The sequence below is a fragment of the Molossus molossus genome, unplaced genomic scaffold (genome assembly GCF_014108415.1).
Source record: "Molossus molossus isolate mMolMol1 unplaced genomic scaffold, mMolMol1.p scaffold_m16_p_13, whole genome shotgun sequence".
NCBI classification, from domain to species: Eukaryota; Metazoa; Chordata; class Mammalia; order Chiroptera; family Molossidae; genus Molossus; species Molossus molossus.
In genome coordinates this window covers 81524648-81537425 of record NW_023425348.1, presented here as the reverse complement: position 1 = coordinate 81537425, position 12778 = coordinate 81524648, and the positions used below count along the sequence as shown (strand labels likewise).

The following is a 12778-nucleotide window of genomic DNA, read 5'->3' as shown; positions in this document are numbered from 1 at the left end:
TATCAGGTCAGAGGGAGAGGGACAGGAGAGGTCCCAGATCTAAAGACAGAGAAGGGATTGGGCAACTTCCCTCGATCTTGGAGAGGCTCGTGCACCTGGCTGGAGAGGCAGCTCCCTCTTGATGACCCACCCAAAAGGGATCAGGAACTTTCTAGAAAGATAACAGACCCTGACTTTCTCCCCCCACCCACCTCCTCCCTGCCTAGGTTAAACCTCTGTCACTTAAGTGTCCCCAGCATACCCTGCAGGTCTGGACAGGCTCAGGGCTCCAGCCCGGCCGCTGCTGCTTACCTCGGGGCAGTGGCGGGGGACATTCTGGGTGCTAGTGATGGCTCAGCCAGTTTCCCTCACCAGCCCTTTCTGTTGCTGCCCTTCCCTCCCTGGCCTGAGACAACCCCTCCTTTTTTGTATCACTGTTTCTCCCTTCTCCTCTCCTCCCCTCCCCTTCCCTCCTCCAGGCTCCCTTCAGGTTTAGAGCTCAAGGCATACTTCCTATGTGCCAGCCCTTCTATTTTACAGATGGGAAAACTGAGATTCTTGGGATTGCCTGTTTGGCCAGAACCCAAGCTGGCGGTGGCTGCTCCCAGCTCCACACAGGCCCTGGGATGCCCTTCCCTCTTTCCTGGTTCTCCAGGGAGCCCCAGATGCTGGCCAGCACCCCCCTTTCTCTCCCTGCATGCTCTCAGTTTCCTGCCAAAGTTCTTCCCCCCAGGTCTCTCTGGACCGTTTTGCTGTCCTCATTGGTGTTCACAACACCTTCCAATTTAATATCCTCTGCAAATTTCATTAACGGACTGTTTACTCCCTCTCTCAGGATCATTAATGAAGATGTTAGATAAGATCTGACCCAGTGCTGGGTCCTGGCAGCCCTGCCCCCACTCCCAGACTCTGTCCCTCAGCCCCTTTACCCTGGGCTTGCCTCCTCCACCTAGGACCCTTGGGACTTGCCCCCTCCCACTTTTGGCCACATGACAAGTGCTTAAGGCCAAGTCTGTTTGAATTAATTTTGTAAGATTACTCGAGGCGCTATATCAAATGCTTTGCTAAAAATCAAGATATATTGCCCTGCCTGCATTTCCTTCATCTACCAGTCTTGTAATTCTATCAAAAAAGCTATCAAGTTTGTCAGGCATGATTTGTTCTTTATAAATCTCCACGGTGCCACGTGGGCCACAGAGTTCCCGCGTTTTCTAAATGTTTAGAGATTCCCTCTTTGTGTTTGCTCCTTGATTAGAGCTGGAAGGCTGTGGGCTGGGAATATCGGGATGCTGTCTTGTCTCCTCTCGGGAATGGGGAACAGGGCACACCCTTCTCTACTCCAGAGCTCTGCTGGGGGCAGAGAGTGGTTTGGCACCCAGTGGGTTCCTGCTGTGCTCTGGGGGCCCAAGCTGGGCACGCCGGGCGGGGGTGGATGGAGGGAGGGCCTGGTGCTCTCCCTCATGGACTCTGCAGGCAGATGACGGCAACAGACAGGTATGATGCCGATATTTGAAGGTCTTACTGATTGATTGCCGTGTACTAGGAAGTATACTAAGAGCATTATGGGTGAGGAGATCTCATTTAAGCCCCTCAGCTGCCCTAGGAGGTGGATGTGATTTCTCCTCCCTGGCTACCTGGAGCTCAGAGAGAGCCAGGCTGCCCAGGACCCAAGGTCCGGGTTTCACGCTCTCCTAAGCACTTACAGGGTATGTACAGGATCAGGGGAGCTACTTGGGGTGCATCAGATCAAGGGTATTAGGAGGTCAGAAGGGAAACCTGTAGGGAGGACCTTGGAGGGGTGAGGACCTCACTGCATATGCACCTGACACACAGTGCCCCACAGTCTGAGTGCAGTCCCCACCCTGCCACCTCCCAGCTGGGGGAGTAGGTCACAACCTCTGTGAGCCTTGCTCCCACACCTGTGAAATGGGTCCCCGGTGAGCAGCTGCCATTGCGTCTACTTATGCAGGTCCCTGTCGATGTAGGGGCAGAGACATTCATCGACTGTCACCCTAACGCTTCCTGTCCAGGAGACACGGGTGGCACATTGAGCCGTGCTGGCATCCTTGTGACCAGCTGTGGGCTGGTGGTAAGTTCTGAGCTTAAGGAGCAGGGGGACCTTCTCTGGGCCTTGAGCCCAGACCTTGTGCCCCATTCCAGACCACTTCAGGCTGGGTGGTAGTAAAGACATCTTTCGGTGTCCTCTTGGCTGCATAGGATCTCAGCGTTCCTGGGCTCCTTGGCAGGAAAACACACCTCCTTCCTCAACTGTCCTAGCCAGCCCTGGGGCCCCAGGCTGGGGAGCAGAGTGTGTTCTGGCTTCTACCTATCAGGTGCCACTCCAGGCACCTAGTCTAAAGGTTAGGAGAGATAATGACCTCTTCGAATCTTTCTGGTAATCTTCCTTTTTGTCATTCAGCAGGGGAGAGAACCCCTGGGAAGTGGAAGATGGCACAGACTCATCTGGTGTGCCAGGAAACCAGGCAGGAAGGGCCATAGGCAGCCTCCCATCTCTCCAGCGGACACCTCAGGGACCTGATCCTCAGAGATGGTCAATGGGTGTTTGTTGGGTGAGCCAATGTCTAGGTTAGGGTGAATGCCGAGGTCAAGGTGGGCTCCAGTATGTCCTGGGACCCTGGCAGCCGCCTTGGCTCTGCATTCCCTGCCCCTCCCCTCGCTCTCCAGGTGCTGGGCGATGCTCTTGTTCTTGGGTGTGGTCTGGGGGCTTTGTGGTTAGGGCCAGGGCTCAGAGCTGAGTTTGAATCCTGGCCCCATCACAGACTAGCTACTCATGCCTGGATGAGCCCCCTCGCTGGCTGGGCCTCACTGCTCCTGATCCCTGGAAGATGGCAGGGGTGTCCGCAGTCAGGGCCCACTTGATGTGAGCCAGGACCCTGGTCATCTCTGGGTATCCACTCCGGTAGCCCCCTCCATCCTGTGTTAGAGCCCCAAGGGTCGGATGAGCCTCCTCCATGCCCAGTCCTCCCTCATCCCCAGCTGGCCTTACGCAGGAGGCTCGGACACTGGAGACTCAGATCCTGGGACAGATGGCCCCCCTCCCGGCTCCTCTGGCCACAGCTGCCTGTGCTCGAGCTCCTGTGGGTGGTTTTCCATCCTTGAAGGTGGGAGGATGGAGCCAGCCCATGTTCAGGGGGTGGGGCCTCAGGTGACCGGAGCTGCTGGGGAGGGGAGGGAGGACAGGAAACCGGGGCCTTCCGCCAGTGGCCAGTGTCGGGCCGAAGGGCTCCGCCTACCACAGGCCAGGCTGGCTGTAGGACCGGCCTGAGGGAACTGGGCCCTTCTGACTCATCCCTCCCTCAAGGGGTGCTGGACACACTGGGGCCTTGTGCCAGGAGGTCAGTCACTCTCCCCACTGCTGGGGAGAACTTTCCTCAGGCCGGGCCGCGGGGATCCTGCTGACTGGCCGGCCCAGGGCAGCACCATGCGGCGGTCCCTGCAGCCCGGAGCGAGGGTCTCCAAGCACCAGGCCGGGCGAGCATCAGCTGGGGGCCTGTGGCATCTCTTTTAACTTCCTTAAACATTTCCAGGCCACTGTTGACTGTAGGTTAGGGTATCCCCTAAAATTGCGCTCAGGATTCCTACTGCATGGTAGTGCTCTGTGCCCAGCACTGTGCTAAGCTGTTGGCACTCGTCAGCTTCCTGTCTCACATCCCCAGTACTTGAAAGGTTCTGTGATGCCTTTCATTTCATAGATAAGGACAACCGAGGCCTGTAGAGGGCGGGGGCCTCAGTCGAGGCTTCGGAGCTGTAAGCAACAGTAGTGGGAGTCAAATCCAGGCCTGGCTGGCCCCCACAGCGGTGTCCAACCACCACCCAGCCTGCCTCTTCACGCCTGTGGCTTGCTTCTCAAGGAGGCTGGAGACACCTATGGGTGTCCCGAGACGTCATCACATGTGGACACTGGGGTGACCTGCCCTGGGACACAAGAACTCATAGGAGGCAGCTGGGGAGCTCTGTTGCCGATGAAGTCAGCGGATCAGTCACTCTCTGTGTGCTTGTCTTTGGAACCAGGATTGTGAGAACTCGGCCCCACTGGACGAGGTCCTGGTTCTGCCCGGGGCCCGTGGATAGGCTGCAGGCCCCAGGGACTCTGCTGATTGTACATATACACCATGTTTGTGTTGGTACAGATTCTGGGGATAAGATCCATAGACCTCACTGTGCTTCAGGTTGAGCGGGCGTGACCCCAGACAGACACACTGGTGCCTCCCTCGTCCCCCTGGGCTGACCCAGATGCCGAGGCTAAGTCTCGACATCATCAGATCGCTTCACTTGCAAGGTTGCATTGGCTGAATTATGTACCAGGACACTGCCACCTTGAAGGGTGTTCTAGAACACAGCCCCAGGAAACTTGTCTTTGGGCTTATTAGGTATGGGGTCTTGAGGACAGCATTACATACTCAGAGCTCTCTAGGAGATCCCTCAGCAGAATTCTGGTGCTGAATTCAGTATTGGGAATAGCTGAGTACCTCTTGAGCAGATGCTTTAACCTTCATCTCATGGATCCTATGAAATACATAAATGAAATATTTCCCTTTTCCCATTGGCTGCCAGGTAGCTCTAACCTATATGTATAGGCCAGAAGTGGCTTGGCTCTTGTACACTGACCTGACTCCTAGTTCTTTCAAACTTCCATATCCTTGTTTTCCGTCTGCCTCATTTCATCGCCTCATTTTCCTTAGGAAGAAAAAACCTGGCCGTTTTTTTTTTTGTTTTAGCCTTGATTAAACAAATGTCTATGGTGGATCAGTGCTGGCTACTGCAGACGTAGGGATTAAGCGTTTCCTTTCTGCAGTCTCCATCCCAGAAGCCTGTTTGCCAACTCCCCCTCCCTGTCCAGTTTCCTCTGCCCCTTGCTCCAGTTCCTGGGACCCCTGAGCCTTGGAGTCCCTCCATATTGGCTCCTGAGTCTGGTTAGAAATACGATATTCAGATTTTTTTCTTTGCTTTCACTACCTTCCTAGAGCTTCACAAACTGTTTTTAGGGCAAAAAGCTGGGAGGGCAGTCATTTCCCCAACCCAGGCCTCAGCTGCTCCCCCTTGCCCCAGGTCCCCTTTGAGGTCTCGTTCATTTTTAGCTCCTGCCCTGTCTCAGCAGCCCCAGCTGACTGCTGTCCTTAGTGGCCTGCCTGAGCAGACAGAGCCCCATTCTGGCGGAAAGGTAGTAACTTTGACAGTGGTGCCTTGGAAATGGGGGAGGAGAGAGCTTGCTGGCAGTGCCCTGAGAGAATAGTTGGCACAGTGAGGTGCCGGTGCTGATTTTTGGGGCCCCACCCTGTCATTAGTCCTCCAGTTCTTGCACGGGTGGCTTCACTCTGTCCCCAAAAGTTAATAAACTCAAACTGAACCAAAAAGCTCAATGTAAACTGTGCCTTCCTCGCACTCCCGTCTCCTAGCCCCCTGCCGGGGCTTCTACAGTTACTGGTTCAGCACAAGTTCTTTCGGTGGTTGTTTATGCACACACACAAACATACAAACACACGCTCATCCCTGTCCAAACATCAGAAATGGCAGTGCACGGTCGCACACGTTTTTTCTGGTCCTAGCTTTTAAAACTTAATTATCTTGGGTCATGTCTGTGGAAAGTTCTCTGATAGAGTTAGTTGAAAAGAAAATCCTGGGGTTGGGAGAGTGCTACGAGTAGACTCTAGGAGGTTTCTGGACCTCCTAAAGCCCACCCATGGGTGACCCTTCTTTTCCCTAGAGGTTTAACCTCTTCAGTTGTGTGTGTACAACTGTGGGCACAAATGGATCTTTCTGGGAGGAGGGATTATCTCTGAAAGGGGTTCGTGGCCCAGAAAAGGCAGTCACAGCTCTGGGTTGCATGGGGTTTCATGGAGGGGGAGGAAGGAGGTTGGGGGCAGGGCGGCGCTGACACAGCGGAGGGCAGAGCCTCTGGTTTCTGGGCCCCGGTGGGACAGCTGTGGATCAGGTTGGTGTGGGGAGGGGAGCAGAGCTGCCCCGCCCTGGAAGATGACGGGAGGGGGGGCCTTCCCACTCCCCAAGAAGGGTCCCCTGCCTCTAGCAAGAGTGGCCCTGACTCTGAGAGAGGAGTATGGGGCCTTCCTGGGATCATCCAACCCCCTCTCAGGTCAGACCTGGGCGGCCCTTAGAGTTGCTGGATTTATGGAAAAACCGAGAAACAGAGAGACCAGGGGTAAGTCCAAGATCACCAAACCAGGGAAAGGCAGAGGCTGTGGGCTGTTCCCGCCTGACAGTTCAGCGTTCCTTCCCCTGCCGGAGCAGAATGAGACCAGGGAGGAGAGCCTCTTGGGAGGAGGTTTGGCTGCCTGTTGCTGCTTGCGATTTGGTGTGTGGATAAGGAAGAGGAGGTGCACAGAGCAGAGGCCACAGCGAGGGTGGGCGTGTAATCATCACACCTCACTGCATCCTGCAGCATCACCTCCCGTTGACTGCATCCTCACATTAAGCTGCAGCCAACCAGCCAGGAATTCTGAACACAGCCGACGCCGGGCTAAGAGGCTGCACTACACTAGATGGCCACTAGAGGGCAGCAGGAGAGCCACTGCGGTAGCTCAGAATGAGAAAGGAGCCCCTGGGAAAGGAGCCAGGGAAGGAAGGGGCAGTGGGCAGAGGCCTGCCTGGCAGAGATCTGGGCACAGCGGCTAGGGAGTGTGCGTGCCAGAGTTAGTGATGATTTGTGCTGAGGCGTTTCCTAAGACAAAAAGCAAATAGTACGTTTAATGATAATAATAGTAAGTTACATTCACTGAGTGCTTACTCTATGCAAGGCACTGTTAATGAATTCGTCCTCACAACAGTCTTGTTAAAATTATCTCCATTTTGCAGGTGAGAAAACAGAGGCCAAGAGAGATTAAGAAATCTGGCCATGTCCCAAGCAAGAGGCTGTGCCATATTCTCTGCCTGGCATTGACTAAATGCTTTAAGTTCTTCGATTCTATGATTATGCCCACTTTACAGATGGGGAAACTGAGGCTCAGAGACAGTGAGCCACCCAGGTCCACACACCTGCTAAGTGACATCTAAGTGGGCATGGTTCCATGGCTTGAGCTCTTAGCTCTGAATTATAGTTCTCCCATGTAGAGGCATTTTCCACCCTCCCCCCACCATGTGGTGACCTGTGCCCTAATATTAAGGTGGCTGGCACTGAAATCTGAGCTTTCTGTTGGGAGTGGGAGTTCACCAACTCTCCTGCCTTCCAATACAAGTTACAGATTCTAGGTCTATGATTTGCTGGGATTTCGACTCACCAGAGGTAGAGGGAGGCCATGTCAGGGCTGCTAGAAGCTCAGGGAGGGAACCTGGGGCTCAGTTTGGCTTCGAGGTCAAGGGCATTGAGGAGTCCCTTGTAGTGATCAAGGCTTTCCTGGGGACAATGGGACCTAGTGCCAGGGCCTTTGGTTTTCAGGACACATGCCTCTAGCATACCAAGAAGAGTTGGCCAGCCCTGGGCCCTGCTCTGCCAGGCTGGCAGGACAGTGGGGACATTTCTAGGAGGACCAGGTTTCCTCCATCCTCCTGTTCCCATGGCCCGGCTTTGCCCTTCCAAGGGGCAGGGGATGGTGGGCAATGGGGCCTTTGAACATGTTCCCCTCCTTGGTACCCAAGCTGCACCTTATCAATCCTAGTCCCACATTCTTAGACATTTATAACATCGAGCTGCTTCGGTTACTCCTGATTTCCTGTGTTGGTGAGGACCAAAGGGGCTGGGACGTGAGTGGAATAGGGATTAGGGAGGAGGATTAGAGCGTGGGCTCCAGAGCACAGTGCTCAGGCTGGAATCCTGGCTCTCCCGCTTGCTAGAGATGTGAACTTGGGAAATTGATCTAACCTCTCAGAGACTCAGTTTCCTTACCTGTAAGATGGGGATATTACAGCATCAGTCTTTCAGTTGGCATGAGGGCGAGATGAGCTGCTGCCTGTGAAGGGAGCATTTGCCCGGGAGAAACATCGTGAAGGCCCAGTAAGTGCTCACCGCCCTTTGTGTTATTTTACCCACAGTGCCTGTCTCATGCTGAGCGGCTGACAGATGTTGTGAATAAATACAAAGGAATGAAATGGCATTGCAACTAAAGAATAGGCTCTAAAACATGACCTAGCACTATTATTGATGGCATTCCCTACCTGTTCTTTAGAGGTGTTCGTGTTTGTCTTGGGGTACTGGGGCAGGCCTGGGCAGCACTTTGCAGGGTAGTGAAACGTAAGGCAGAGGCTGTTCTCTCTGGATACCTCATCCAACCCAGCATCCTCAGCTGCCCTGGGGTCAGGGAGGGGTCGGGTGGAGTGTAGGCAGGGTTGTGTTTTTTGTCTCTGCACATTGGAGGTTCCCAAGAACCTAGATTGTGCCCTTCCCCTATTTACTGCCACCTGGTGAGGTGGTACTGCTCCCTAGAGGTACTAAGTGGAGTTTCGTACTTCAAACAGGACTCCTGGGCCCCTGAGCCTCAGCTGGCCTGTAGCCATCTCCGCCCAGCCTGTGTCCCCTCCTCATGGCAAGCAGACTGCCCCAGCCCCACTTCAGGCTGGTGGTGAAGGGGCCAGAGCACTGTGAGATGGTGAGAGTCTGACCCAGAGGGATTTGAGTCTCTGCTACTTCTTATTTGCTTGTACATGTATGCTTAGTCTTTGAGGCTCGCTTTTTCTATCTGAACAATGGGAGCGGGGACCCTGACCTCTCACAAGGGGTTGTAAGGAAAAATGTGGTGTTGAGAGTTGGGTAAGCACAGCCAGACATTGCTGCAGGTTTGGGAAATGAGGACCCCTTTGCCCCATGTCCAAAGAAATCATACCAAATAGCATAATGCGGGGAGACTATTCACAAGGCACACGAGTTCAGCCCCTCAGCCACGAGCCAGTTGGACAAGACCAGGCAGCAAAGGGAAGGAACGTGTTCTGGGTCTCGAAAATCATCTGTCTGCCCCCTTCTAATGCGCTGTCCCTCGCATGCCGATTACAAATGGGCTGGGGACATTCATTGAATGCATGTTTGAAGGCCAAATACATGTAAGCTGGAGGGACAAAGTCAAATCTCCTTGGAGGGAAAAGAGTGTGGGCTCTGGGGAACCTGCTAGATGTGGTTACCCAGGCCTGTGAGCCCAGGCAGGCTGCTCCACCTCTGTGCCTCAGCTTTCTTGCCCCTGCAATGGAACTTACACTGAAGTTCTCCCAGGTGAGGGCTTAGCACGTAGGCTGTACTCAATGGGTGCGAAGCACAATGATGCAATGATCTCGGTGTTTAACTTCGAATCCGTGGAGAGCGTGAAGGTCAGGAGTGCTCCCTGGCCCACTTTTGCTTTGAGTTTCAGGTAGCCTTTCTCTCGGGCGTGGCTGGAAGAACCTCCCTCCCCAGCTCCCTTCCTGCAGGCCTCAGCGTCTGGAGGTGTGAGGTGAGGCCCCCTGCCCTTGTTGATTTCCACTAAACCTCTCCTGGATCGTCACTGAACAAGTCGAATTTTGAAAGGTCAGGCTGTTTTATTGATTTAACATGCAGAACCAACTGGGGTTGTGCACTGGCCCAATTTTGGGGATAACTTGGACTTTGCCACTCTGTTCCATTGCTGGAGGCCGCGTGCTGAGGCTGGCTGGGTCGCTCTGGTCACGAGAGCTGAATGAACAGAGCCAGCTAGGCCTGGGGTGTTTGTGGCCAGTGGATTTCTTTGCAGCTCCATTGGGTGGTGAGTGTGTGTGTGTGGGCTCCCTGGGGTGTTTGCTCATGTGGGGTCCCAACTCTTGGTCAGCAGGGGGTGCAGGCTTGCCAGCTTTCTGCCCAGTGGGTTCTGGTATGAGCAGAGGGACTGTGGCTTGTTAGGAGGGCATGGGTGGGTAGGTGAGGGAAGTGAGCGGAGGGGGTGTTACGTAGCCCAGGACCCAGAGGGCTGGATGCAAGGGTCGGAGATGACACTGGAGTACTTGGAGCCCCGACTCAGTGATAGGTATAGGACTGTCATCACCCGGCCCTGGAGGGCAATCAGCAGAGCCCAGGGCATAGGAGAGCAGGGGTGGGAAGGGAGGTGCTAGGAGCCCGGCTCCATTTTCAGAACCCCTCCTCTCCCTGTCTCCACAGTCTGCTGGCCACAGGGGTGCTACACAGGAGACTTGGCAGCTGTGGACTCCCCAGCTCGGAGCAGCCCTCTTTGGTGAGTGGTGATCCCTCCCTGCTCGCTCCAGCCCTCCCCCCGGGTCTGGTGGCTAAACTAGCCTCTCCTGAGGGACTTTCAGATGTTCGGGTTGGCTCTGCCCTGGGCCCTGGGCACACCCTTCGCTTTCACAGCTCTCTGGGCCCCTCCTAATCCCACACGCTTTGCTTGAGGTGCTCCCTCTGTTCTACTCTCTCCTCTTCTCTGTCCTGCCTGGTTCTCTGGGGCCATTGCTGGGTTACGGGTGGGTCACCGAGCTCACTGTGTGAACAGAAGACGCTGAGGGCCTAAGGTGGATGCCCTGAGGACTGGCGGAGGTGGAGGGGCCAGTTCTCTCGGCTGTCAGTGGGGGTCATGCGCCCCATGGCCTGGACCTCTTCCCCCTGTGGCTGGGAGCAAACCTAGGAGCACACTGGGGCCTGGGAAGGACGCTTCTCAGCAGCCCCTGGACTTGTCTGTGCTCTGGGCCAGGTGACTCTTAGAGACCCCAGGGGCCCCAGGAGTCCTCATCCAGAGCAAACTGGTCACCTGCACCCATAAGTCAGGGGATGGTGGTGCTTCACACAGTTGTCCACTTTTCCTGGCCCAGCGGGCAACTCAGAGTGCCAGGGTTCTTTTGGCATGGGGTTTGGGGAGGGAAGAGACATCTGCCATGGCCTCTTCTTCCTCCTGGGGGTGAACAGGGGATGGAGGAAAGATGACTGCATGGGTCAGTTCGTGAGGGTGGACGGAGATGCAGGTGGCCCAGGAGATGCCAGCAGGGGTGACCTGCAGTGGTAGGGGAATGGCTGGAGGCAGGAACCCTTATATGTGGGAGTTGGGGGAGTTAGTTTCTTGCCCAGGAGGGCCCTACGGAGCCCAGAGCTCCTGCTGGAAAGCCCCTGCGGCTTTCCGTAGGTGAAACCCCGCAGAAGAGGGCACAGGGAATCGGTTTGTTCAGCCCCCAGCAGCCCCCCCCCCCCCCCAGGAAAGGTGAAGTGTAGACTAGAAGCTACTCAGGCCCTGAGTGAGCACAGGGCGGGGAGCCAGGGTTCTTCCCTGGACCCCCCGGAGACCAGCTCTTCTTCCCTGTGGGACACCCAAGCCTGGCTGCCCCCTGACCGCTGCCCGCCTTTGCCCGCAGACCTCGAAAGGTAGAGAAACAGCCCCATGAAGGTGCCCAGCCATGCAATGTTCCTGGAAGGCCGTCCTCCTCCTTGCCCTGGCCTCCATCGCCATCCAGTACACGGCCATCCGCACCTTCACTGCCAAGTCCTTCCACACCTGCCCGGGGCTGGCCGAGGCGGGGCTGGCCGAGCGCCTGTGCGAAGAGGGCCCCACCTTCACCTACAACCTGTCCCGCAAGACCCACGTCCTCATCCTGGCCACCACGCGCAGCGGCTCCTCCTTCGTGGGCCAGCTCTTCAACCAGCACCTGGACGTCTTCTACCTGTTCGAGCCGCTCTACCACGTCCAGAACACGCTCATCCCCCGCTTCACCCAGGGCAAGAGCCCCGCGGATCGGCGGGTCATGCTGGGCGCCAGCCGGGACCTGCTGAGGAGCCTCTACGACTGTGACCTCCACTTCCTGGAGAACTACATCAAGCCGCCGCCCGTCAACCACACCACGGACAGGATCTTCCGGCGCGGGGCCAGCCGGGTGCTGTGCTCCCGGCCTGTGTGCGACCCGCCCGGCTCCGCCGACCCGGTGCTGGAGGAGGGGGACTGCGTGCGCAAGTGCGGCCTGCTGAACTTGACCGTGGCCGCCGAGGCCTGCCGCGAGCGCAGCCACGTGGCCATCAAGACGGTGCGGGTGCCCGAGGTCAACGACCTGCGGGCCCTGGTGGAGGACCCCCGGCTAAACCTCAAGGTCATCCAGCTGGTCCGAGACCCGCGGGGCATCCTGGCTTCGCGCAGCGAGACCTTCCGCGACACCTACCGGCTCTGGCGGCTCTGGTACGGCACCGGGAGGAAACCCTACAACCTGGACGTGACGCAGCTGACCACGGTGTGCGAGGACTTCTCCAACTCCGTGTCCACCGGCCTCATGCGGCCGCCGTGGCTCAAAGGCAAGTACATGCTGGTGCGCTACGAGGACCTGGCCAGGAACCCCATGAAGAAGACCGAGGAGATCTACGGGTTCTTGGGCATCCCCCTGGATGGCCACGTGGCCCGCTGGATCCAGAACAACACGCAGGGCGACCCGACCTTGGGCAAGCACAAATACGGCACCGTGCGCAACTCGGCCGCCACCGCCGAGAAGTGGCGCTTCCGTCTCTCCTATGACATTGTGGCCTTTGCCCAGAACGCCTGTCAGAGGGTGCTGGCGCAGCTGGGCTACAAGGTGGCCACCTCGGAGGAGGAGCTCAAGAACCCCTCCATCAGTCTGGTGGAGGAGCGGGACTTCCGCCCTTTCTTGTGACAGGGGCTCTGTGGGTGGGGGTGAGGGGCACATGGTGTCGGTTTTGATAAAATGGACCGTTTTTAACTGTTGCCTTATTACCCCCCCTCCACCTTGTCTTTGTGTCCTTCCTGCCCTCTGCCCACACCTCCCTTCCCCCTCCACTTCCTTCTGCCTCTTTTGTCTCTGAAATTTGCACTATGTCTTGGACAGGAATCACTGGGGCAGAGGGGGAGTGAAGTGGGGTACAGCCCCCACCCCACCCCATTCAGACACACGG

At 56.4% G+C, this 12778-nt stretch overlaps 1 protein-coding gene across 1 annotated transcript; it reads left to right on the top strand.

The window, feature by feature from the left end:
* The first annotated feature begins 10059 nt into the window (after positions 1-10059).
* Positions 10060-12531, top strand: CHST1 (carbohydrate sulfotransferase 1). The gene is made up of 2 exons (XM_036259732.1): positions 10060-10118; positions 11242-12531. The coding sequence occupies exon 2, from the start codon at positions 11284-11286 to the stop codon at positions 12517-12519; it is 1236 nt and encodes a 411-aa protein (XP_036115625.1). The 5' UTR covers positions 10060-10118; positions 11242-11283; the 3' UTR covers positions 12520-12531.
* Positions 12532-12778: the final 247 nt, after the last annotated feature.

Excerpts from the sequence above, each read along its gene's own strand:
- CHST1 (XM_036259732.1), top strand. The coding sequence starts at position 11,284 with ATGCAATGTTCCTGGAAGGCCGTCCTCCTCCTTGCCCTGGCCTCCATC.